Source organism: Anarrhichthys ocellatus, unplaced genomic scaffold (genome assembly GCF_004355925.1).
Source record: "Anarrhichthys ocellatus isolate YVR2014 unplaced genomic scaffold, GSC_Weel_1.0 scaffold5, whole genome shotgun sequence".
Lineage (NCBI taxonomy): Eukaryota > Metazoa > Chordata > Actinopteri > Perciformes > Anarhichadidae > Anarrhichthys > Anarrhichthys ocellatus.
In genome coordinates this window covers 5,168,108-5,195,371 of record NW_022280035.1, presented here as the reverse complement: position 1 = coordinate 5,195,371, position 27,264 = coordinate 5,168,108, and the positions used below count along the sequence as shown (strand labels likewise).

General features: G+C 45.8%; 1 protein-coding gene across 1 annotated transcript; it reads left to right on the top strand.

Annotated features, from left to right (window-relative positions):
- On the top strand, nucleotides 1–27,159 carry iqsec2b (IQ motif and Sec7 domain ArfGEF 2b). Its single transcript, XM_031844320.1, is given in 16 exon segments — nucleotides 1–1,802; nucleotides 17,815–18,118; nucleotides 18,243–18,560; nucleotides 18,833–19,890; nucleotides 20,001–20,162; nucleotides 20,430–20,552; nucleotides 20,689–20,855; nucleotides 21,662–21,801; nucleotides 21,883–22,008; nucleotides 22,108–22,207; nucleotides 22,526–22,687; nucleotides 22,867–23,046; nucleotides 23,286–23,335; nucleotides 23,639–24,304; nucleotides 24,306–24,704; nucleotides 24,707–27,159. Coding segments are annotated over 16 exon segments (4,701 nt in total). The 5' UTR covers nucleotides 1–1,350; the 3' UTR covers nucleotides 25,001–27,159.
- The last annotated feature ends 105 nt before the right edge of the window (nucleotides 27,160–27,264 follow it).

Sequence of the window (27,264 nt, the reverse complement as noted above, 5' to 3'; positions counted from 1 at the left end):
GCGCTCAGAGGAAACGGCGCACAGATTCGCTGCAGTTCAGACGCTCGAGAAGCGAAACCTCCGCGTGTGTTTCTGCGCCACCGCAAAGAAGATTCCCCGCTGCACTCCTTCATGGATTACCTTCCTGAAGCGGCCGAAACTCCTCTCAGATAAGTAGGAAATAACTCAACCTGGCCGTTTAAACCGATTCCAGATCCAAAGTACACTTCAAAGATTTAGGCACAGCCAATTGAGACTTTCGGGCAGTCAATTATATTCTGAACAGTTGTTGGTTTTTAAGTTGTTTTCTTTTTAAATCTCCAAGCACAGTGTTTATGAATGCGTGACGTGGAAGTAAACTCTGCATTATTCTTGGATGAAAAAGCCCAGAGACACGCGCACACTTTGGGAACTAATCTGAATGTAAAGCACTAGGATGTAGTTTTTTGTTGGACCAGAGGAGAGGATCTGGACCCCGGGAATGAACTTCGAGAGCCACCTCTGCTTACTTTCTGGGCTGTAAAGACACATCGAGCCATGGGTTGAAAGCGACGATGATAGACTGCGGGGATATTCAACGTGGGAGGGAGCAGCATTTTCTGTCTTATGTAATGATTGACAGTGCCTGATTATTAGAGGTAGATCATAAACAACATCACCTCCCCATTACCCCCCCCCCCCCTCCCCTCCCCCTGCATGTCGAGGAGGCTAAAGAGTGCTTGATGCATATGAGATGTTCTCTAATGAGCTAAAAGCTGCTCTTAAAGTTAATAAGTAGGGTATGTCACAGATGAGTGGATATAACGTGTTTTGTTTTGCTCAGAGAGCCATTAAAGCAAGTTTAAGTTCATTACAGATCTCTGATCAGCCTTATTTAGACTGTACTTACCTCCGTCACTCCCTCCCCCATCCAGTCTCAGTCTGTTTTGGAATATTTTTGCTTCATGAGTTAATATTCATCATGACGCCCCAAACTCTTGATCTGCTCCATGCTGATCTGGCAGGGTCTTTGAAAATGACTGTGACTTCAGGAAAACAAACAATCAACAGTGTGTTGAGCTTCTTTATGAGCTTTGAACTCTATTCTCGGCAGTGCAATGTTTTCAATGGCCACTAAGATGCTGTAATGCTCATTTTTGCCCTCGGATTTGGGGATATGTAGTCATTCTCAAATCCTCAACCTCTTAATCTCTGTGACTTTCTGTTTCTGAACATATGAAGCCATTAGTTAATCTTCACTAGAAACTTCGTTGGTCCCTCCCTCCCCCCCACTCATCAGGGCTGGTGGGGGGGGTGGATCTCGGCCCCCACGGGGTCGAAACTGTGGTGGTGGCCGGTGGTGGTCATACCACTAGAGGCAGGGCTCCCACCATGGAGACCAGCCCGGAGAGCCCCAACCGGGCAGTGGAGTACCTCCTGGAGCTCAACAACATCATCGAGAGCCAGGCCAAGCTCCTGGAGACCCAGCGCCGGCGCATCGAGGATCTGGAGGGCCAGCTGGACCGGGTCAGCCAGGAGAACCAGGATCTGAGGCAGGATCGCAGCCCACGGACGCCGGGTTTGGACACTCCCGAGCAGAACCACAACCACAGCCAGCCTCTGTCCCTCCCCCTCCATCATGGCAGTGGCGGCAGCGGGAACGGTAGCACCTCGACGGCTCAGGCGACTGCTGCGTCGCCCACGACTCCAGGACCCAGCAGGGGGAGGAGGACCCACACCAAGCTGACCCGAGGTCTCTCCTGCAGCTCCTCAACCACCGAGCGAGACCGGCTTGAACGCACCGACAGCACGGACACCAACACCAGCTCCACCATACGGAGAAAGTAAGTTATTTCCTAAAATCAGAGGTCTTCTCTATCCGTTTGATCTCCCAATGAACGGTGAGCGTGGCTTCAGGTCATCTGAAAGAAAAGTCATCAGTCTCGTCCTGGTTGCTTTAAATTGTAGTGATGACCACCCAATGTGTGACACATGTGTAACACGTACACGCTAAGCCCACGAAATGAAGCCGCAGCCTTTTCTAGTCATCAGAGATAATCCTCACAGTAATGGGTCTAAACCTAAGAAGGGTTTTTTTTTAATACACCACCATGAGGAATTCTGCAGCGCGCTGGAGGATTATGGGTAGAGTGATATGTGCTCAAGGTGTCCATTTCACGGTGGTGTGTGTGTGTGTGTGTGTGTGTGTGTGATTTCTTGCCTGCAGAGGGTTTGATTAGTGTAATGATCACAGTGCATCATGTGAGGTGCGTAGGAGTCTCATAGTAGTACGGTGAGGAACACTCCAGTCCAGGTTGGAGGGTTATGGGTCTTTTCTACGGTGATCTGAACTTTCTGGACCAGTGAAGCCCTTACGTATTAAATAACCGCCCACTGTTTTCTAAAAGTGTGTTTTTCTTTTCCTCTTCACTCTGAACTGTAGGCTAGTTGGTTCTAAGAGAGATCCCCCCCCCCCCTCCCCAAACTCAAGGCTGACCTGAAGTTAGAGTGCTGCAAACACAAGCTTTGGCAAACAGCAAGTGCATCTGTCCTCGCTTTTACTTAACCACGCACACGCACAGATATAGTCGGCTTTTGTTCAGGAAGCATTAGGCTTTGTGAGTAGGCAGCAATTCATGCGAGAAAAAAAAAAGTACACAGTGAAGTATATTGTTGCAGTCGCAGCGACAGAAACCATTGGTCCTTTTTCGCATATCTGCATATAGCAGTATATAGCATCTCTCTACAAGTAATCTCAGCAATTATTACTGGATTTCGCTCACTATCTGTTTTCTTATGGCCCCAATGGTCTTGTCAGTGATTAATTCAGACTTCACCAAATCCCTTATCGATCACAGTTGTCTTTTCCTCCGCTGTCTGCCTCTCCGGCCCCCCTCCCATCCTCCCTGGGGAGGACTTAGTCATTACACAGAAGCACATATTAGTTATTTATGTAGGTGTTAAATACAGTAATGAATTGTGAATGTAGAAGATCTTGCTATCCCCCCCCGCCTCCTTGTTAATTGCCCGTAGCGGTTGTTGCATGGCTTTGCATCCAGGCTCAGACAAGCGTATCATATGAAGTGCCACATTTAATAAACAGTCACCCGCACAGCAGAGCCATATTGTCCCTGTCTGGCTGTGACTCAGCCGAAACCAAAACTGGCCTATTAGCTTAGGTCAGCGACAGAACCGTCTCCTCTTGATTGCGGATCAGATTCGAACACGAGATTCGTCACCGTCAGCGGCCGCGATGCTCTAAATATGGCTCAGATCAGAGGAGGAGACAGAAGGAAGATGTGGGAGAGGGACGGGGGGGGGGGGGGGGTGTATGAGAAGGGTGAGGAAAGCGACTGGGTGACCTTACTCAGTGTGCCTCAGTCTAAAAGAGAAATGGTGGAACACACACACTGATTCTCCATCTGTCAACAGGGTGCGTTGGAGAGAGAGAGAGCAAGGGAGGAGAGGGGAGTCGGGGGCCGGAGAGGGCCTTTGTTTTTGATCCTCCAGCAGGATTCCTCATCTCTGCCCTGCGCTCTCTGTTCCTCACATAACCCACAACTTTTATTTCGGATGCAGAAACTGAATAAACTGTCCCCATTTTTTTTTCTTTTTTTTTCAGCCCATGCGATGCATTAACTGCATCAAAACAAAGTCACTCCTCTCCTCTCGCAGCACACGCTGCAAACAGCTGTCTCAAATGCTACCCTGTTTCCTTCCTCTCCTCCTGTTAATGGTCGTGTGAACAATGCGAGTCTGAGGCCTTGGGGAGGAACCCTTTTTGATCATCAAGTCCCTCCTCCAAGAAGCAGCAGGTTGGAGGGCATTGCCACGATTCGCTGTGAGCATGGCAGATGTTTTTTTGTTGTTGTTATTTTGGGAGAGGTCACGCAAGTGTGTTTCGGATGAGCCTGTGTGTGTGTGTGTGTGTGTGTGTGTGTGTGTGTGTGTGTGTGTGTATAATGTATGTGCTGGTATAAAATGTGTGAAAGAGGCTGGCAAGTACACACAGAGTGCATGAGAGATTAATTAGTGTGACCAGAGTGTAATTACCACTGGCCCAAGGGTGATAATTACTGCTGTGTGTGTATATATAAGTGTCTTTGGTGTGTCTTTTTTACCATTTATTTTTTGGTGAGTGTGTATACGTGTACACTGTAGGACATCACCTGGGATGTCCATTAATAGACAGGTAATGTGACCCTGCAGCCGGCCGTGCAGGCTGTCATGTTACAGCGATGTGACAGTCCTCTCTGAGAGGTCGCATCCTTCAGTGTGCGCTGCGTGCAGCCGTCCTCATGGGAAGCTAGAGGTCTTGGCGACAGCCCCAGTGGTGGCGATACTCAGAGCGGTATTATTACGTAAAGGCATAAAAAAAAAAGAAAAAGAAGAAGAGGACCCGAGCGATCTTTTCCATTCTTCACTTGGCTCTCTCTGTCACAATGAGGAGTTGTTCAGAGGCTCCAAAGAGCCCCGTGAAGGTGCTTGTGTTCCCGCCCCGTCTCTTTATTCCATCCATCTCCCTATCAGCTCGGGGCGTTGTGGGCATGAGCTGTACCCCTCTCTGGGAAATTGACATTAATTCAGGCAATATGGAGAACGGTAATGGACTTTTGTTTCAGAAGGAGCCTCATTATGTGTAGCTCGACTACACATAACCCCATCCCCTTTACAACCCCTATCTCCTCCCCCCCCCCTCTCTCTCTCTTCCTATCTCTCTTTTTAAAACTCTCTCTCACATACCCACGTACACACACTCACGCTCTCCCCCTCGCTGCTTCTGTTTCCCACTGCTGCAGATATGACTCAGAGAAGCTGCAGAAATTACTTTTGTGCTATTCTCTTTCTCTTCCCCTTCTCTGCTCACCCGCTCTTATTCCTGCTCGAGTAACTGAAGCACAGATTTGTCCCTGATTGGGTTGATTATAAAATTCTTTCTCTACGCTAATAAAGAGCTCCCAATGTATGTTGATTTGGACTTGCGTTTTTTACATCGCTTAGTAGCTGAGATAGCGCAGATGCAGCTTGGAGAAATGAACTGGCCCCAGGCGAATGTGTGGGTATATGCTCAGCTGTACTGACCTGCTCCGAACAGTCTGTGTGATGTGATGGGAGGTAGTTTATCCTCTCTGGACTCAGCATGACTTTCGAGAAAGAAATATAGTGAAGCTGCAGCTGCCATTTTCTCAAAAGCCCAGTCTCGCTCTCCTTTATAATCTCTATCACAAGATACGTAGTGGATTAAACGGTGTTTAATTCTGGCCAGATTTAGCATATTGCTAACAGTTCTGATGATTACTGTGATGCAGTGTAGCTAGATGTAAGTGATGGATGTGTGTGTGTGGGAGGCAAGTGTACGTGGGTGGTGTTTTTTGCCTTTCTCGAGTGCAGTGAGTGTTCATGGCTTCATACGGTGTGTGCAAAGGGAAAAAAAAATGTTTTGTCATTTATATTTAGTCACATGTTACTCGGGATTCATGAAGATACATATTCTCAAGTATCAGTTGTAAAGTGAGAGAGGACTGACCAATGGCCCTGGCTCTTTCTGCAGAAGGTCCTATTCATCACAATGAGGCACTCAGGATTTTACACTTAATATATTAATAATATATTTTTATTAGCATGCATATTACACGTGAAGGCAGAAGGATTGGCAGGCTTTACAGTTGGATTTGATGCGTCACGGTGCTGTCAGGTTTCATCTGATTTCTAATGCCTGAAACCACTCTACTGGTTAAATTATTCGTTTTTAAAGATTAAATACCAACCAGTTTTTTGACACGTCACATATCATACATATAGATAGATAGATAGATAGATAGATAGATAGATAGATAGATAGATAGATAGATAGATATGTGTGTGTATATATATATACAGTATATATATATATATATATATACACATACGTATATACACGTGTGTGTATGTATTTCATGTTTAAGTTTTACCTTTATTGTCCTTGTTTCAGATATCTATTAATGTGTACACATACATGGCCAATAAACAATAAAGCTGATTCATATTCAGATCTATTTTGAACTGTTTCTTGGCTGCATATCCTGCCTTGTACAGTTTAATTGTACAGAAAAGACTAGATGTGGCAACAGAAGCGGCAAATATCATGTGAGCAGACAGGCAGACAGACAGACGGTCCGTGTGAGAATAGAAACTCATGCTTCACCAACAATGGGGACTTAAGTCTCAGGCTGCATATCGTTATACTCCTTACCTCTTCCATTCTTATTCACCCTCCGTCAATACCGTTTGTACCAGTGTTTAACAAACATATTTTCTGGAGACCCACTTTTTAAAAATGACAAACCATCGCGACCCACTTCACAATAAGCCTGATCTATAACTGGTAAGAAGAGCGAATTTGTGCGTAAATGAACATTCCTGACCGTCTGTACTGCTATCGCCTCATCACCTTACATTATCTTTAGTCGGTACGCTGACATGTACGTTTTAGAAATCACAACTTTGTTTTATGCATGTGTTGTTGAAAACATATACACATGTTACATACATAATAGATTCAATGTTAGAAGTTCACTATAATTATCAGAGCAATACAAACAATCAGTCTCCCTCATGTGGCTCAAAGGTGTACTGCAGATATAACTGTTGAATAAACAGTGGAAGAAATTCTGCTAATTGATCCTTTTATTTATTTTTTTACCCAGTCTTTGGTAATGGCTGGTCTCCACCATCACATCAGTCTTTCCTGGTAATGGTAAGGAGACAAGTGGATACCTGTGTGGTGTACAGTGTTTCACAGAGAGCTGTGAGAGATGTAGTTGCTGTGGAAACTGTGAAGCTCTCCTCGAGGCAAGTTACAATATTACATTTCCGGCCTCCCTTTCTCCCTCCATCCCTTCCACCTTCAACTCACCTCACCTATCCAGTGGTGGGAGGAGAGGAGGAGGCGGGGGGGGCAGCTAAACGTCGTGATCCTGATACAACCTCTCTCTCCCCCCCCCCTCCATCTTTTGCTTTGTTTTACACGGCAGCTGTGTTGTGTCTTACAGCAGCCGTGGTAAATTGCTTTGTTATAAGCGATGAGGACTGATCGCTGCCCCTCCTGTCCGTCAGTGCCGGCGTTCGATCGACACAGGTGCCTCTCAAAACCGTCTTCTCCCAGAGCTGTTGCTGTGACTTTATATTCATTGTCTTTCCGGGGTTCAAATGCAGATAAGTGGCACTTCTGAAGGAGGGATGTTTGTCGAATACTCTCATGCGCACGTTCTGTGGAGCAGAACAGGGAGACTGGTTACCGTGGGAACGCTGTGAGCTCTTCTGTGAAGAACTCTGTGGGCGAGAGACACAGAATAGAGAGATAGAGAGAGAGGGTAGGAGTGGGAGCATGGAGCGAGGCGAAAGACAGAAGCCGGATTGAATGGCGGCTCGGTGGGAATGGATGAGGCATGTTGAAGACAGACGCTGTGACGCTTTATTCATCACGTGTTACCGGCTCTCTTTCATTGAAAAGATGGGACGGGGCAACCTCGGACAATTAGTCACGCCTTATGACCGAGATCTGCTCCAGACTTTACAGAGTATCCCTTTTTGGTGATCTGCAGGAATATCATTTTTCTTGAATTAGTCCCTCTGTGTCTCCCACATCACATATAAAGGAACTCAAATTGTCCTTCATTGGATGAATCATATCCGGTTAATCAAAATCAAACACTCCTATACACAATCACTCTCTCTCTCTCACACACACATACACGTGCACATAAACTCACAGGGCCCGGCAGGTGCCTGGTGCGCGTAGATGAGTCGTAACTGTAACCGTGCCCCTCCTTGTCAGTGCTTTCGCCTGGCACTCAACGCCAACACGCCCACACAGGCAGTCCGCACTGTTGCCAAGCAGTAGGAGATTCAAGCTCGCAGCAAAAGCAGTTGGTTGTGGAAGAACTGGTGGAAGGGAATGTGAGGTGTCTGTGTGTTAAAACACACACTTAACTTTAGGCTACAACGCAGCGTGTGTGGTTATCAAACGTCTCTGTCAGCGGGAGTCAGGCAGGGTCACGCGCTGGAGGTGGGATGACGCAGTGTGCTCCCACACTCTTATTTCACAGACTATGGCAAAAAAGCAAAAATGTAAAAGTACAATCTGATTTGGGTTGTACCGTTCCGGAATTGGACGGATATGTTTTCAAATTAAACCCCCAGAAAAGCCACGTGGATGCAAAATGGACGTGCTCTCTGGCCGCGGGGCTTCTTTACGAAACAGTTGTTGTGGTGTGTAAGAGAACAACAAAAACAACCTGCCACCACAGCGCAGGTGATGTCTTCCTGCGATCGCAGCATGCTCTCACTCTCCTCGCTCATCTATACATAGTCTCTCCTACGCGCTGACACCCCCATGCCACTGCACACAGGTTCGAGGAAACACTGACTCCAACAGCAGCCACCATTCCACACCATCCTATTTCCAATTCACGTTCCTCCTCACCGCTCTGTCCTCCTTCCCTGCACTCCTCCTCTCTTGATTATTTTCACCCTTGCCCTCCTCCTGTATTCAACCTCTCCCACTCTCGCGTAGCTCGCTCTCCTCCCACTCCGCTTCCTGCCTCCAGCCCGTGTCAACTTCACTGCTTTAAATTCACGCGTTCTCCCGATGTACCACTTGTTCCTTTAGCCTTGATTTCCCGTGTCCTCTCTGCACACTAGCATCACAAACACCCTCCGACCTGTGTCGATTCTCATCTTTGTTATCTGGTGCACGTCGGCTAATGACAGAGAGAGATGTACACATACTAAGAGTGTGTGTGGGTAGTATGTGTGCTTTGTTATTCTATGGAGGTGTAGAAGATGGAGGAGGGCGATTGTGTCTGTTTAAAAAGTCAGATCCTAGATGAGCACGTCGACACTCGCTACAATGGGGATGCTATAGTTACCGCTTGTGAAATACAAATCTTGGCAGTGCGAGACCTCACAGTGTGTATACAAGCACGGCTCACACAGCAGCACCTCTGCCTCTCTTCACATCTCCATCCAAAGCTGAACGGGTCAACGGGTTCAGTTGTTTCAGAAGATCTCGTTACAGAGACACGGAGAAATTAACAACATCTCATGTATTAAGTCTGAACCTTCTCAAGGAGCTGACTTGTAACCTCCATGTAATCTTTATAAATAGGAATGAACAAGGCGCTCCTGTTCCACACTCTGCAGTTTCAATAGCCACATGACAGCTTGTTCTCATCGAATCTGAACTTTTTTCATCATTTGCGCTAAGCTAACGTGCGCTCCGCCTACATGATTACATCCTTAAACGCTCTCGTTCTTACCTCTCTTCTTCCCCTCTGTTTAGAAATCCTTGAACTTTTGCTGACAGCTCTGTTTCATGTGCCAGACTTGTCTTCTTTGAGTCGATCCAGTCAAACATGAAGTGTATTTCAGTTTATGAACAGTAGGTTTAAAGGATAAGGCTGGTGATATTCTGTACTTTTGTGATTTTTAGCAAATCCCATGAAAAGGTCAAAAACAAACAGTGTGTTAAGTCTTTCTCTCAATATTTCCAACTTCCCTGTCAGTGGTTCTCAGGCCTGAGCCCATTTGTTTCTTTGCGTTAGTGAGTATTTAAATGAGCAGGAGGGTGTATGTAGGTTTGACTGAAAATAAACCATAGTGCCCATGTTCATGGTGATGAAGCAACATGTCACCCAGTGGAACAGTGAGTCTAATTGATTCGCTTTTAATAGCTCTTGGACAACAATAGAGCTCTATGGCACACAGACAAAGAATGAGCTGCATGAAACTTCGGCTACGAAGGCAACACTTCGTTGGTTTGTCTTTTCATTGACAATGAGAACATTAGGTTTCTTATTCAACCATTGTTTTGCAAGTGAATAACACATTCTGAAATTCTGTTCTCAGTCTTCCGCAGCTGGTAATGAAACAAGCTGGTTCACTACAGTGACCTGTGAAGTGTTCCACTCACTTCCTGTCTCGCTCTCTCTGCTGCCGCGTCTAGCCTCCGAGTGTCTCCGTGCTAAAATGACCACGACTGTATGTCCTTGACAGCAGCTGGCTCCAGTGAGAAACCAGCCATTTACATGCTAATCCCAACCACTGCTCACTCTTCAGCTGCAGTTGGAGCATCTCTAATTCCTGCTGGAGTAGAGGGCTAGCAGAGAGGCTTTTGTGTTATATGTGCACTTTTGCGTGCATTATAGAAAGTGGTTTCAATGAACCCTGCAGTAGACCGGTATGGAGCTGTTATATAATCTCTTAGAGTGGTTGGAAGTTTCTCGTTTAAGAACTCTGGCTCTGAGCATTTTTGTTCAGTTCGCTCTTAAACCTTCAACTCTACTCTCCATCCTACAAGACACCTGTAATATCTGCCGGGAGTTGATTTCAACTGAACCTGTGGTGTTTGTGACGGTGTGTCTCTGGAAGATGTTTGTCACCTCGCTGTCACACATCTACCTCTCTTTTTAAATGTGTTCTTCATTGTACTACCATTGACGCTGTATGATTTGTCCCTATCAATGTGCAGCTTCAAATCAGTGCTCTCTCTCTCTCTCTCTCTCTCTCTCTCTCTCTCTCTCTCTCTCTCTTACTTGTTCTCTCTCTTTCTGCTTTGCCGCTGACTGTTTGTGTGTCTCTGCTTTCTTCATGTCTCTATTTGTGTGTCGTCCATCTCTGGTCCTTCCTGTCAAGTGTCCGGCCGCTGTCTATCTCAGGGCAGCCCGTCTCGGCTCCCACCACTCCCACGGTGGCGGGCGGCGCCGCCCACGCCGCTCTGTTCCCCACCAGTCTGACTGTTCACAGCTTCGTGAGTCTCCATCAGTACTGCTGCCCCTCCACTGAACAAAGCTTACAGCAGGAGGACAGGTAAGGGCCACCGCAGGGCCTGAGTACAGTGAGTACGGCACAGTAAAAAAACAAACAAACACCCAGTCAACCATCAGACGTCTTGCAATTCACCTACAACAACCTCCAGTTCTCTCACGCAGTCACCATCACTTTCTGTATATTTCATCCTTTCCTGCTTTTACCTTTCTACCCACCCCCCTCCTTTCAATCCTAACTAAGTGCCAGTCTCCTACCACTCCCAGGTGTGAGTAATAGCTAGGCTTGAAAAACACATAGCTGCCTCACAGAGAGCGGCATGATTGCAGTCGTCTTCAATAAGCTGCGAGACCGAGGTGGACTGAGTCATAAGTGAACCTGGCGAATTCTCACAATCTTTTCTCTCCTTCCCCTCATTTATCCCCCACCTGATGCTGTTTCTCAGACACATCAGCGCATGACGCTCCAACACTGCCACCTAATGGCATTATACAGCTGTGATGTGCACACATTCGGTGTATGGTAAACACCATGTTTTTGAATAAAGATGCCAGTTATGTCACTGTTTTAGCGAAAAAAAAGTGCAGCCTGCTTTAGGCTTTTCTAGTTCCCAGCTGTTTTTGCTTTCTGCTTTCTTTCTTCTTCTTTTTTAGATGTCTCATGCTTGTTTTTCACTCTGTCCTCTTTCCTTCTCTCTCTCCCTCTGCCTTGTCCGTCTGCCTTCCTGGTGTTCCTTTCTGTGTTTTGTCTCGTCCCGCGTTGCTTTCCAAGAGAGGAGGGTGAGGATGAGGGTTCCCATCAGTTCTGTTGTTCTGCCTCAGGCTGCAGCAGCCCGTCCTCTCGCTGAGCCGAGGTGCGACTGACCGCGCAACGACTCGCTCGCCCGTTTACCTGTGAAAAGACTATCACAGTTTAATGCTGCCAGAAAAAATGGAGAGACCTCACTGTGTACCCGAAAAAGGCAAAGTCTCGCTGCATTTTAGCGGGACATGATAGAAATGCATGCAACGTGTAGTCTTTGTGACAGTTGTGCTATCATTGGTTTATTCATGTGTCATCTGGTTTGTGCATTAATTACCATTTTAAGGAATCTCGATGTTGTCTTCTCTCTGTATTCTTGGCAGTTTGTTTCTTTTCTTGCAGCCATAACAAGCTGTCGGAACGCATCACCATCGTCTGCTCATTACCGTCGCACTCATGCTTATCTCAAAAACCACTAGTTGAGTCATGTCAGTTCGGGTGTGCTCAGTATTCACCAATTCATATTCATATCCTCGCACATAGTTTAAATTCCTGTCACCACCCATTATGCAATGCCATAGAAGCTAGCCTCCTGTGTGATGTAAAGACATTAGCTGTGTGCAGTTTGTATGACATGTTACTTTGATTGTTCCTACACGTCTGATAACTACTGTCTCATCTACAATCATGTTTATTCATGAAGAGATTTATCTTGTTGGTTTAATTCTTGAGCAAAATAAAAAACCTCTAGTTCCTGAGGACACTTCATGTTTTAAAATGGAATTTAAATAATTGTTGCTGTAATTGCTCTGTGTTGTTTCAGCCACGCTGGAATGTTTGCTCATACACACCCACCCGACTCATCTCCACCTCGAGCACCACACATTCCACAGGCGAAAATTGATTATCGAAAATTCTATTTCCATTCATGTATTGGTTGTTTTGTGCGCATAATCCTTGAACGTTAAGCTTTCCCCCGCATAACACACAGTATGTACCCCCTTTTGTTTAATAGCGTTATTGCTATTTGTTTTTAGCCAAAAGTGCTTCAACTTTCTCAATGTAGAAGTGTGTGTGTGTGTGTGGGGGGGGGAATATGTAATTCCAAAGTACATCACAAAACCTTTTGTACTCGTTGTTTCTCAGGACATTTATTGACTGTGTCTCCAGCAATATGAACCACCGAACCACAAAAAGCATAATTGACTTACAACTAGAGTTTATAAGACTTGTTAATATTTGATATTGCAGAAAATTCTCATTTGACAATAGTTTCGAGGTTAACCACAAGCAAAAGATTAAAAAAACAATCTTATATTTCTCAATCCTCTTTTTTTCAATAAATGAATGCACTTCTTCTGTGTCTCTTCGTCTATTCCTGTTGCTGTGACATGTTGTTGTTTTTTTTTGGGGGGGGGGGATGTTATGTAATAAAAGTGACTGTGCTTGTGTCAGTGATCTGGTGCAGGGAGGGTGGATGGAAAAAGCTGGCAGAGGGACGTTCGTAGCTGTCAAAAGATTGTCAAGAATGTAGCCTGTACAGCTTTGCAGGGCGAACACGAGCCAATGCGAAAGTGTGCGTGTGTGTATGAAAGAGTGCAAGAGAGTGAGACAGTCAGAGAGCGAAAGAGAGAGAGAGGGTGTGTTTGTGTTTCGTTATTACGCTTCTCCAGTTAGCGTGGGACCTTTCTCTGACAGTAGCAGCATGGTAAGAAATCAGCTTTTTTTTACTCCCACTTTTATTTCACTTGTAAAACTGTCACAAAAGAGCAGTTAGTTTGGCACCGGCGACAGATGACGGTGCTTGCTACACTGCTGTGTTTGTTTGGTGGCCCACGCTGCAGTGATGTAGTGCCTGTGATATGTGGTTCGTGCTGTAGATCGCCAGTCTGTGTGCTGAGCATAGGTCGATTGCAACTGAATCATCACAGACAGTAATAAGTGAGGTAAACTTATTTTTGATATGTAATTTAAAAGATAAATAGTGTCTGTCTGAGTGCTGATGATTAGTCAGGGTAGATTGTACAACGTGGCATGTGTTTTTAAAAGAAGGAAACAACGCATTAAATGGAAGGAGCGGTGCCTGTGTGACAGAGTGTACATGCCATTCACATGACGGATCACATACCTTTCAAAGTGGATAATATGCCAGACTGTCATGGATGTCACTCAAATGAATGTACAAAACGTACACAAGTAGAGCATAGCTGCTTCCTTTGTTAGAATAGGAGGATTTGTCAACTGCAATGGAAGTCTGCAGTCAGCAGTTTGATATGTGAGCATCAGGCCAAATCAGCTGTACCAAAGCTGGAAGTGAATCTATCACAAAAGGGTCAAAATAATGCATTGGAACCAGTCTGAATATTGTGGCTCTTATCACTGAGAAAGGATATGTCACTTTCCAGTGTACATTACTTTGTGTACCTGCCTGTTTATATAAGACTTATCTCTTCATTCTTTCTTCCTTCGTGTGCCAGAGATTATCTGATAAGAGTGTGCTTACAAAACACTGCTGATTTTTTCAGATACATAACTCTGCAGCCCTGCAAACAATACAGGTGTACAAGGACTTTTTATCTCTTAATCCACTAACTGGATTCAACATGAAATGCCATCATCCACCGACAAACCCAGAGAAGCCATGTTTGAGCTTTGAACTGGAGGGTCACAGAAAGAATTGAAGTGTGTGTGTGTGTGTGTGTGATGGGAAGCTCACAGCTTGAGACAGTGAAGTGGCAGAAGAGTGTTGGCGGTGGAGGAATGCGCCGATCTGACCCATGAATGATTTGATTGTTTCCTTTCAGTTTGGCCATTTGAAATAATGGGATCACATGTGACAAAGAGAACACAGATTGTTTTTCGGGAGTAGATTTGTTTTCATGGTGAAAAACATCACTAACACTGTTTTTTTTTGTCTTTCTTTAATCTCTTTAAGTCTTGACCCTGATGGTCAATATTGTCACATCACCAAAGTAGTTAGGGTAGATCTCACTGTCGGCCCTTCTGCTCCGTTATTTATTCACAGTCCACATTTGTGTCGTATGGGGTTTCCTATATTGGCTGGTAAAGCTTGGGAACAAATGGCAAAATTGACACAAAAGTTAGTAGATAAAGAGATTAGACAGGGTATGAGATAGCTGCTCTGAGTCAGTGCCCAAGTGGAAATGAGTCAACAGACCAATGGATGCAATTATTGGCCTCTCCGCGGCAGGCGGCATGAGAGGTTAATCCCCCAGTCTCCTTGTCCTGCTGCGGGTTCGATGGCACAGCCAGATCGACTGCCGCTCTTTCATACACACACCGTCAGCGCATCAATATTATACGAGCGAGGGACAGGCAGGGGACTGCATGGAGTTGACATTGTACTTCACACACTCCACTCACTTTTCAATTTCTCTCACTGCAGCTCGTCAATTCGTGCCCTCGTCTTTTATTCTCATAACACCGCCAGCGATAACTTCCCTGTTTATTAGATTTCAACCATCTGTTTCGGCTCCAATTAAATGGTTGGTGGTATTGGAGCTCTGGGCTGGTCTTCGTGAGCAAGCCTCTGGAGAGAACCTCTCTCTCTGGCACTGTAACAGGAATACAGGTTTTCTTACATAAGTAATGAGGTGCAGATGCCAGCTGCGATATGGTCACACTCATGTTTTTATACAGCAAACTTTTTTACTCGTATATATCATCCTCACCTCGCCTCTCACTTTGCAAAAGCAAATGATAGTCTTGTTTAATGCATGCACGCACGAGGGGGGAAAAGAAAATCAATGGAGAATTAATTTATTTTATTTCAGATACTTCACCAAACTTGGAGAGTTTTAATCGGCATCTCTGAACTTGACGATCTTCCTCCTAAAGCTCAGAGGAAGAAATAAAAAAATGCATATAGACTGCGGAGGTGAAAACCACTGATTTCTTCAGAGGTTGTAGAACCAGTATTTTGACATTCCGTCTTCATGAGATGTGAACAGATGACGGCAGGCGTTTATAAGGATTATTATGGAGGTATAAAATCAATCCAAGGAACAGCTGTGAATATTCAGAGAGAAACTCATGCGACCCGGCTTGTGACTCCCTAATGTCGCGTTGCATGTATTCTAGGTTTCTGTGACTCAGTTGAATGAAAATACCATCTGCTCCTACTGATGTGGAAGTTACAGTGAAGCTGAGTCCCTGCTTGTGGTTACCTGTTGGCACTGCACAGAGGCTAGTTTCCATTCCTTAATAGGAGCAGTTTTAAGCAGCTCTGACGATGACATCATTTTCTATTCACAGTTTAGAGAAAATCGGTACAAAGAGTAGATGAACTCAGGCTTCCATTTTCAAAAGACGAACACATTGAGACAACGCGTTCTTTTATCCGTTTACAAGAAGTATTATGCAGACTGTCATTCACAACCTGTGGAGCATCTTCATCACCCACCTCAGTGGTGATAACAGTCAACACATTGTCATGGCAACTACGCTTCTCATCCTAACAACTGCCTCGCTGCCCACAAAGGTCCCGCAGCAACCGTCACCAAGCAACCCCCTCCCGCTTCTCAGTTTCTCTATTTAAGGAGCAGAGGAGGAGGAATGATAAACGACGCTGCACAGAGAGAGAGAGGAAGAAAAAATGCATTTTCAAGAGGAAATGAATGTTGTGCCCAGTAACGTGTTGCTCATTATTAATTTGCTCAAAATGGAAACAAAGCAAAGTTAATTGTTAATGTAATGAATTCCCTGCAAACAGTATATATACGTATGTGTTGTTGCTGTTGATTTTTTGCAACTTAATTGTTGTTATATGTGCTTTCCTGCAGATGTCAGAATTGTATCTTTTTTTGTTATGGGGCTTTTGCATGACTCTTTTGTGTTATGCAACAAAATGGAGTTGTCCTCCGTGCTGCTGTTAGACTCAACAATAATTCAGCCCGGTCATGTGTTGCTTGGAGGCACAGGATGTCCTGCTGAAATGCCTTTCATTGTACAACATGTTGCCCTCCGTCCACTCCAAAGAGTCTTGGTAAAGGTACACTGACATGTGGTATGCTTGTGTTTCAGCATCACATAAAGGATCAAATCTAACAAATTGAAATACCGACAAGTTATTTCCTTCTTTCATGAGAAGCTTTTTTTTTTTCTATATGTCCTTTTTTTTAGCCGGCTAAACACTAACACAGGAAGTCCGGTGGAATAGCAGCAACACAATGAGGGAGGGAGGGAGGGAGGGAGGACATGAGCTGACCCACTCAAACCCGAAATGGTTACAGTCAACAAGGCATCCATTTCATTTTCACCCTTTTTGTCATCTGCATTAATGTGTGATAGAAAGCCCAATGCAAGTTTCCATGTGATGAATGTAATGCTCCCACACATCCCTGACCCTGGCTCTGCACTCTCTGCCTTGTTATGGGACGGCTAACAGAAGGGGGCGTGGCTAAACAAGGAGGATATGTAGGCAGGAGCATGTGACTGTAGTTGTCCTCCCAAACTCACACTCACAAATTGACTTAGGGTGGATTTTGTCTGCAGCAAACGTGAACAACAGGACACTGGAGGCTCCCTGGACTTTATTGAATCCTGAAACGTTTTGGGTTTTATTGCTTTGGTGACTGCAAATAGGATTGTTTCCACTTGAATTGTGATTTGCTGTGTGACAGACTGGGTGAGAGGGAATCTGGGAGGTGATGTGCTTTGACGCGTGTTTTGTCTCACAATATTTCACGTGAAGTGACGCGAAGTGGCACGTAACAACCTGGTCTTTCCTGTCAGTATGGTGTTGCTGGTATGTGGCAGTGGAGGACTGTGTTTTAGTGGTTGATGACTCCTCTAGGCATGCTATCACTGTTGTGTGTCAGACATACACTGAGAGACCGACAAGAGACTGAAAAAGGGAACAAGAAAGTGAGAAGCAGACGAGGGCAGCGCATGAGCACGAGTAGGCTTGGCTAAACGTTGTAGTATATTAACTCGTCCTCTTGACTCAATAAAGGAAGGAGATAGAGGGCAGAGACCTTTATGCTTGTTGGGTCATCAACTCACAATGCAGATAGTTAATGTTGTCAGATCTCTGGCGGCTTTGGTACCGCTGAAATAATAGGAATTTACAAGTTCACCATGAGTTCCACCAAGAGATGGTTAGCTCCTCGCCGCTCTAAACTTTACATGTAAGTCCTTATATGTAAACTCTTAAGTTATATTCTTTGTAATTCAGTGACGCTGAACTTACTCAATCCTTCAATTTGCACTTTAAAATGTTTGGTGTGACATTTTGTCAAGCTACTCATGACTCATCGTAAAAAGCTCCTGCTCATTTTTCTCCTGCAGTGTGGAAGGGGACTCCCAGTGTCCAGAGACGGGCGCTCGCAAAGACATCCAGACACCATTCAGCCAGAAACCTTTCTTGCGCGGCTCGGAGCGCTACACTGACAGCAGAACCAGCAGCGCACCCGCCGGATCCAGGGACCCTTCATCTTCGTCTGCCTCCAGTTCAGCCAGCCTGGCCTGGGCTCTGCGTACACGCCACCAACCTGCGAGCCTGGCCCTCCGCAAGCAAGAGGAGGAGGAGAACAAGAGATGCAAGACCCTTTCAGACAGCTATGAGCTCTCAACGGATCTGCAGGATAAGAAGGTACCGATGCTGGATGTTCGTGTTCTTTGGCGTTTCCTAGAAGCCACTAGCACTAGCAAACGTAATGTAGATGACGGATTCCTTTCAGTTACCTGTGTTCTTCTTTTCTCCCACCTCTTGCCAGGTGGAGATGCTGGAGAGAAAGTACGGTGGCTCCTTTGTAAGTCGCAGAGCAGCGAGGACCATTCAGACGGCCTTCAGACAGTATCGCATGAACAAGAACTTTGAGCGCCTCCGAAGCTCTGCGTCAGAGAGCCGCATGACACGCCGCATCATCCTGTCCAACATGAGACTGCAGTATTCCTTCGATGAGCGACAGCCTCAGCAGCAGGCCCAGACGCAGACGAACTTCACCCACAACGTGGCCATAGGGCCTCCTCATTCCCCCAACCCAGACCGCCCGGGAGACTACACGCGCTTAGAGGACTCCTTCTCCAAACAGGTGACCGTGTTCATGTTTTTATAGGCTATAACTCTTTATGACATGAAAGTCTCAAAGGTCTTCACGGTGACCAAAAGAAACACACAAAGTAGATTAGCTAAACTTTAAAAAAAACTCATCAAACAACAGGACAAAGCAAAATAAAAGACAAATCTTGGCACCACACGCCTTTGACCCGCAAAGCATGCTCTAGAAACTGAATTGTATGTTTAAGATGTGTAACAACTTACTTTCTGACATGAGGGATGCTGAACTCGTTGTGTCCCCTGCAGGTCAAGTCCTTAGCTGACTCCATAGACGATGCCCTTACCTGCCGCGCAGGTCGCGAAGACTCCCAGGAGGGCAGCAGGGAGGGTGGAGGCCTCAGTGAAGACTTTGGGGAGTGTGTTTGGAGCAGCAGCACCAACCCCTCCTCCCAAAGAGGTTTGGGAGAACGAGCCAGGGGAGCTGGCGGGGGACTCAGTATGCATGGCGACAGCACCGCCACCTCCTACAGTGACGTCACCCTTTACATGGATGATGGCATGCCGTCGTCCCCGCTGTCCCTGGATCGGGCGCCCAGCAGCACAGATACAGAGTACTGGGGCCCCGGTGGCGGTGTTGGAGGGCGTGAGGACAGCAGGGACACTGAGGGAGGGGGCAGCAGTAACAGTCGGCGCAGCACCCCGTGCACCGAGTGCAGGGACTATCGTCTAAGAGGCGCACATCTGCCTCTCCTCACCATTGAGCCGCCGAGTGACAGCTCCGTGGACATGAGCGACCGCTCAGATCGTGGCTCTCTGACCAGACAGCTGGTCTACGAGCAGGAGCCTGGGGTCGGGGCTTGCTCCCCTCAGGGAACCCTCAAACACTCCCCCACCACAGGTACCCGCCCTTCCTCCACAGCAGCTGCCCAGGGTCAGACCCGGGCCCCCGCCCGACCCATACCCACACACATCCCTCACCAAGTGGCGGCACACCACCACCATCACCACCACCCTATCCACCACCACCAGTACCCTGACACGCCGCCGTCATCGTCGTCCTCCCCCCAGCAGCCCCCCACCACCCCTCTGTCCTCCTCCTCCTCCACAGCTCTGCCCTCCGACGGTCTGGAGCAGCCGTGCTGCTCGGACGGGGACAACGACTCGCTCAACTCGACCACCAACTCCAACGAGACGGTCAACTGCAGCTCCGGCTCCTCGTCTCAGGACAGCCTGCGGGAGCCTCTGCCACCTCTGGGAAAGCAGACCTACCAGAGAGAAAGCCGCCACAGCTGGGACTCCCCGCCCTTCAACAGCGACGTGGTGCAGAGACGCCAGTACCGCATAGGTCTCAACCTCTTCAACAAGTAAGATGCTTGTACTATTAATACTCAAAAATGCCTATTAGAGACCATTTTCAAGGTGATAATACAACTGGCAAAGTTGCAGTGAAAATGTTATTTTTCATTGATGATAGGAAGCCAGAGAAGGGGATCCAGTACCTGATAGAGAGAGGTTTCGTATCGGACACTCCAGTTGGGATCGCTCGCTTCATCCTGGAGAGGAAGGGCCTCAGCAGGCAGATGATTGGAGAGTTCCTGGGAAACCGACAGAAACAATTCAACAAAGATGTCTTAGAGTGAGTGTGGGAGTACGGAAGAGGTCATCAGCAGGGATTTTTTTGGACAATTCAGATGAATGTTTAATCCAAACACAGATCAGCATAAGTGCACACCACATTTCGTCTCACATATTTCATACCAAGTCTAAATGGATGCAACCTTGAGGCAAACCCAATGCCCTCACACACACATACACACAGACACAGACGTGGCATGTAATAATATGTGCCATTATGAATGTTCCAGGAGAGGTTAGACTGTGACCTCTGCTGTGTGTGTTTCAGCTGCGTGGTGGATGAGATGGACTTCTCAGGAATGGACCTGGATGATGCTCTCAGGAAGTTCCAGGCTCAGATCAAAGTTCAAGGAGAAGCCCAGAAAGTGGAACGGCTCATAGAAGCTTTTAGGTTTGTATGTGTTGAATACAGGGTGTTTAAAATAGAGAAAGGCCTGAGTGATAGTCAGTCTAAAGACACACTGAAAACTGTGGCTGTGATATCAAAATGTGAATGTTTGAACATGCTGTTTCTGTCTCTTATGCAGCCAGAGATACTGTGTGTGTAATCCAACGCTGGTTCGGCAGTTCCAGAACCCAGACACCATCTTCATCTTAGCCTTCGCCATCATCCTCCTCAACACAGATATGTACAGTCCCAACGTCAAAGCTGAGAGGAAGATGAAACTAGAGGATTTCATCAAGAATTTGAGAGGTGCTACAGGACAGAAATAAGTCACACACTTGATTTACATATTAGGCTGTTTTAATGATCTGTTTCTATCATGTTGTCTGTATGGATGTTGGTAGGCATTAGATTAGTAAGGAGAAGTGTTTGTCCAGCTGAGATTAAATAGCTTTTTTTCCCACCACATATATATCTGCTCGGTAAACCACTTGTCCTGTATCTCCTGTGAGAAGAAATCAGAAACCAAAAGGGAGAAATTTATATTATATATTTTTTTCATGATGGTGCCCTTTAGATTTTGCATGAATTCGACCGAATCGGTATCCATCTACGTAGATGGGCACCTTATTTTAATACAGCCAATCAAATCTGGCATATAGTAGTAACGTCAGTGATCTATCAAAGGCCAAGCAGACGGTTTACACTGAGCCAGACAGCAGCCTGCTCCGCAAAACCTGAACAATAATAACCCAGATTAGTCGTTGTTCCTGCTCACATTCACTGTGGAAAAGTGCTCTGCTAATGTCAATTTGCAGGCTTAGATAGCCGATCAACTGCTCAGCAGCAGCGCATTAAACAACATGGTTGGTCTGGTGTAGTCCTTGCTCTTTAATAGCAATAATAACACGCTGTCCAGCCATGAAAAAAACGTTTTTCCTCTTTTTAATAATAAAAGCAACTATTAACAATACATCTGGTTGCCGATTGTGTGTGAAAACTATAAAAATCACAACAGTTTTTACATCAGATACACTATCATTTTGTGATTTGTGCAGTGCAGTTGCGATAAACATCGTTTCCTAAAACCCTCCCTATCATTGTCTCCACCCAAGGCGTAGACAATGGTCAGGATATACCCAGGGACCTGCTGGTTGGGATCTATCAGCGGATACAGAAGTGGGAGCTACGGACCAACGATGACCACGTGTCCCAAGTGCAAGCAGTGGAGAGAGTCATTGTGGGCAAGAAGCCTGTGAGCAAAATACAGGGCTTTGTAATATGTTGCCACTACTTGTTAAAAGTTTATTCATTTGTACTGTATTTTTCTATATAGGTGCTGTCCCTTCCCCATCGTAGGCTGGTATGTTGCTGCCAGCTCTATGAGGTCCCCGACCCCAACAGGCCGCAGAGGACCGGGGTGCACCAACGGGAGGTTTTCCTCTTTAATGACCTTCTGGTGGTAAGACTCGCATGCATCACTTTTTAACACATGGCAGATAAGACATCTATTTAATTCGAAAGAGCCTCTAAAATATATCCCATCTATCCATACCATCAGGTGACCAAAATCTTCCAGAAGAAGAAAACCTCAGTGACTTATAGTTTCAGACAATCGTTCCCTTTGGTGGAGATGCAAGTGCACATGTTCCAGAACTCTTGTAAGAACCCATTTTTCCTTTTGCACATTTCAACTATTCTTTATTTCCCTCTATGATTATTATTATTGAAGCGGCAATCCTTAACATTTCAGTTCTGGGTGATTTTGCGTTTCTATTTGAGTGGAAACAATGGAATTGTCGCAGTAGCAGTCTGGAGTCAATAATATTTGAATATTGCAATACTCAATCCAATAATCTCTATCACCGGTGCGTTGCCTCCCCCGGTGATAGACAGTGACTTAACAGACATTTATTAAAATGAAAATCTTCAAAACTGCCACTTTAAGTGTTTTATTGTTCTGTGTTTGCATCTCTTAGACTACCCACATGGTATCCGCCTGACCTCAGCAGCCCTGGGTGGGGAGAGGAAGGTTTTTATCATCTTTATGGCACCCAGTCAGCAAGACCGCACCCGCTTTGTTAGCGACCTCAGGGAGAGTATTGCTGAAGTGCAAGAGATGGAGAAATATAGAGTGGAATGTAAGTACCCCATCTGCTGGTCATTACTGTGAACTATAACTTTAGTGGGAATGATGATTTGTACAGCTTTCTACTTCAAGAAATGGAGTGCTGGTGGCATCGCTATATGGCTTATCCTTCTCTGCATCGTGTCTCCTTCTCATTTTAAATTCCCCTGTGCCCTTTGTGTTTATTTACAGCGGAGCTGGAGAAACAGAAAGGTGTGATGCGGCCCAGCTTGCTGACTGGCGGCGTAGGTGTGAAGAGCGATGTTGTGAATGGCACTCTGGGAAGGACAAGTTTTGATGACAACTGCTCCGTGGGTGAGGGTCTCAAACGCACGGCGCTCAGCTCATCTCTCAGGGACCTATCGGATGCAGGTGAGGCAACAGCACATCAGACATGGCGTTTAATTCAGTTTCCTTTCTGTCTGCTGGGTTGAATTGGGTAGCGCAGCTTTTACATGATTTTTTTTTTTATCCACTGCTACATACTGTTCCTCTTTCTCACTGACGTTAAGACACAGCTTATGCAATTCCTATCTTTTGCCAAAACACATGTGAGCAAACTTTCCAATCTTCGGCTCTTTGCTAACCTGACTCTTCCTGGTGGGGTGCAGGGAAACGTGGTCGCAGGAACAGTGTTGGTTCTCTGGACAGTACTATGGAAGTAAGTCTCAAAGACTAGATGTTGTCCTGTAACACGTCCCCATACCGGTGCTTCGTCTTCCCGAGCACGCTCAGTTTGTGTACGGTGTGCATATAGATGGTGTGCGTGTGTACTTGCATGTGTCCACATGTCTGACCTGCACTGACACCCTTTGCATGGCTGTGTGTGTTCAGTCCTGCCCAAGCATGTCCTTCACCTCCAGATACAAAGGTGTCCTGTGTGTGATGATGTAAGTGGAAACAGAGGCATTAGTGCCATGCTTCAGGGATGTTTCTAAAACATGATGATGCTTTATTCTCCCAGGGCTCCATCATTAGCAGCCCACAGCCTCACCAGCGCTATACAGTGCCAGGCGTGGTGCCCGGCTGCTACGCAACAGAAGACTTTCGGCCTCACCGCCCCATCCTGAGCCCCGGATCGGGGGTGGGGGGTGGGCCGGGGCAGCAACACACCACTGCTGGGACAGGAATTGGGGGAGTCTCCAGCAGTGTAGAGAGAGCAGGAGCGGGGAGCGGGCCTGGGGGGAGCAGCAACAACAACAACAGCGGCTCCTTCCTGGGGTCCCTATTCGGCAGCAAACGTGCCAAACCTCCAGGGCCCCTTATTCCACCGGGGCCACCCTACCCCGCACCTGTACCCCCACCGACTACGGGAGGTCCCCCTCCTCACTCCCCATCATCGCTGTGCCAGCTGGATGGGGGGCCTTCCAAGATCCAGGCGCTGCACGCACAGTACTGTCACATGGGCACCGTGCAGCCCCCACCACCTTACTACCATCACCATCGCTACCACGTCCAAACTGTCCCGCCTCCTTTGCAAGGAATGCCCCCTCATTCTATACAGAGAGGCCCGCTACCCTGTCGTCCACCGCTTGGCCCCACACATGTCCAGCACCCACAGCTGGCCCATCTCTCCCAGCTCTCCCAGCATGGGCTTCCAGTTCGTTACGCCAACATGGTGGTGGGATGTCCCCCCCCCCCTTTCTCCTCTCTCCCAACACTCCCAGAACCCGCAGTTTGCCCTGTACCACGGGCAACCTACACACTCTATCAGAGGGGGCGGCGTCCCTGGCACCAAACTTCCACTAACCATGTCTCACTCCCACCCGCACCCACACGCACACTCCCAAACCCACCCCGGACACGTGCTAACACCACACCCAGCCAGCCACTCCACCCATCAAACACACTTCATATTCGGCACTCTGCCCCACAACCTACCGTCCGCCTCCGTCAATGCGCATCACGCTACGTCCGCCGCCCCGTATCAGCCCCAGTACCCTCTTCTTTCTTCTATCCCCCCTCCCCCACCACATTCCCCTTTACCCCCCCCTTTGTCCCCCCTTACCCCTCTTACACCTCTCTCCCCTCTCCCCCCCCACCACCCCGGGCTGCCTCAGCAGGGGCCGCAGTTGACTGGTGCCGGAGCGACAGGTACAGGGGGCAGCTCCAAGTCCAAGCCTATCAACCGGATAAGTACCGTGGTGTGAGCAGGATGTGGGGCCCCAGGGGTCAGAGGTCAGATTATAGAGTGGAGGAGGTTGGCAGAACTAGGCCTAGGACCAAGTCTGCCAGGACAGAAAGTAACAGCAGCAGCGCTAGTGACAAGAAGAAACGCAGTTTGCTTCGTCTCTGTTACTTTCATCTCCGTTTCCCACATATGTAGGTGGAAATACAGAGCACAGCTAGAATGCATACATCTTTGAAACCTGCACACACAAACAAACACACACACACACACACATGCACATCCAAATGAATAAACACTCCAAACAAAATATCAAAAAAGTATATAGCCATATAATTTAAGATGAAACTAAATCTATATCTAGATATATTGCCTCAGTTTTGATTATTTGAAGTATAGTTGAGGCTGTAAGAGACTATTTATATGTACAGTACCAAGATGTGATAATGTGACACTGGAAAAAAGCAAACAGAAACCACATATATCCAGGTGATTACATGGGGATGTAAATAAAGACAAAAGCACCAAATGCATTCCAGCGGAGTTTGACGTTAAAAACAGCAGAGAGTTGCAAAAAAAATGTCTCTTGACTTTGCAATAATTTACTTGGCTTCACGATGTGTCTGTCCACTTTTGCAGGTTCCGCTTTGCTGACAGGCATCTTTTTTTTTTTTCTAAAGACCTCAGATATGTTGCTTTGTCTTAAATTTCTAAAACCAATGCACGGTTTCCTGACAGTCTTTTGCTTAATGGTCTTTTACATGTCAACAGGAGCCACCCGGCTTTATAATGCATTCCTTGTGGGGTATGGGAAATTAATGATACAATCAATAATATATTTTGAATGTTTCTGAAGCTTCTTGCCGTTTTATCGATATTATAATATATCTGCTATTAGTATGATGAATATTGTACAATATTTGTTTTGATCAGTGATTAATTATATCAGCAGATGTTTGTACATGGTAATAGAGAGTATATGCACATATAAATCCCCTCAGTTTGCCAAAACCACCAGAGGCTGTTCCAATATTTGAAGTGTGATTTATTTCCATAGTACCATCACAGTTCAGTATTATTGGTTGTTAAAAAAATGAATGAGATTTAGTTTTGTTCAAATTAATTTGAACACAAACAATGTTCCTCCTTTTCTGTTTTGTTTGATGTGAGCAAACAGGGGGATATGTTCTCAAATGGGGTGACTAACAAAACTTGAATTTAAAGAATGGATCTGAGTTCATGTTTCATTTTTTATATATATTAATGAGGCTCCCAGTATTGGAAAAAGGCTTGAATATGGAAATTAAAAAAAAAAAATAACGTTTTGGACGATGCCATTCCCTCATAATTATAAAGGGCATCTATACTCACTTTCTCACAGTCATCAGATTTAGTCATTTTGTGTTTTTTTTATGTTTTGAAGAAGCACGCTTTTACATGTTTTGTGGTTTTGCACACGTGATGTCTTAAGTCAGAAATGGCCTTCTTCTTATCCTCCCTCTTCTGCCACTTTTAGAAATCTCCTGTTACATTTTCTGATGCCTTCTTGTTTAAAAACTTAACAAGTCGAGAATGTAAAATAGCCTACAGGTACATAATGTATTGCCCCTTGTGCAAGTGTTACCCATTTTGCTACTGCAATTTTTGAGGATGTAATGAGCACTGATGTCATTTACCTTCAGTGCCATTGATTGCCAAGGGAAAACTACATATAATCTGATTTGAATGGGTCATGATGGGAATGGGAATGAGGACAAAGTACAGAAGTCAATGTCACAAACTACTGAAAGAGATGGCAAAGTTGAAGATCCTCAACAAAAGGATTTTAAGGAGGTTTGGAGATGGTCAAGAATGTCAGATGAAGATTTTATAAGTATATGTTGGCTAGCCTTTTCTTTTTATTGTGTCCTTTTATGACTCGTCTTGCATGACTATACCTGCCCTTATTGAATAGATTGTACTGTATAAATCTGAATGTACATATTATAGGCTTCTATACATATGCTTCTTATCATAACTATGGGATGAACTACTCCCATTCTGTATTCAGGTGTGTGCATGTGAGTGCCACCAAGTCTGTACATATAAAAGAGGGGCGGGGATAGGAGATGTTGGCCACAAGGAATGTTGACTTCTTTTTCTTTTCTAATTATTTCTGACTGAAGGTGAGAGAATGAGTTGCCATGACATAAATTAAAGCCTAAAAGAAGTTTATATGTTGGTGCAGTTATTGATATCATTTAAAACAAATGATTTCATTTTTTTTCTTTGTGTATGTATTATGTGTACTGAAAGAATAGAGAATTGAGATGTGAATATTTATTGCTTCTGATAAATTAAAGTGTCCTTGCAGTGAATTGGTCTCGGTGTACTTTTTCTATAACTTAACATCTGTTTCAACCATTAATTTGCTCAAAGTAATAAATGATTTATAACATGATTACATTACATAACCACACAAG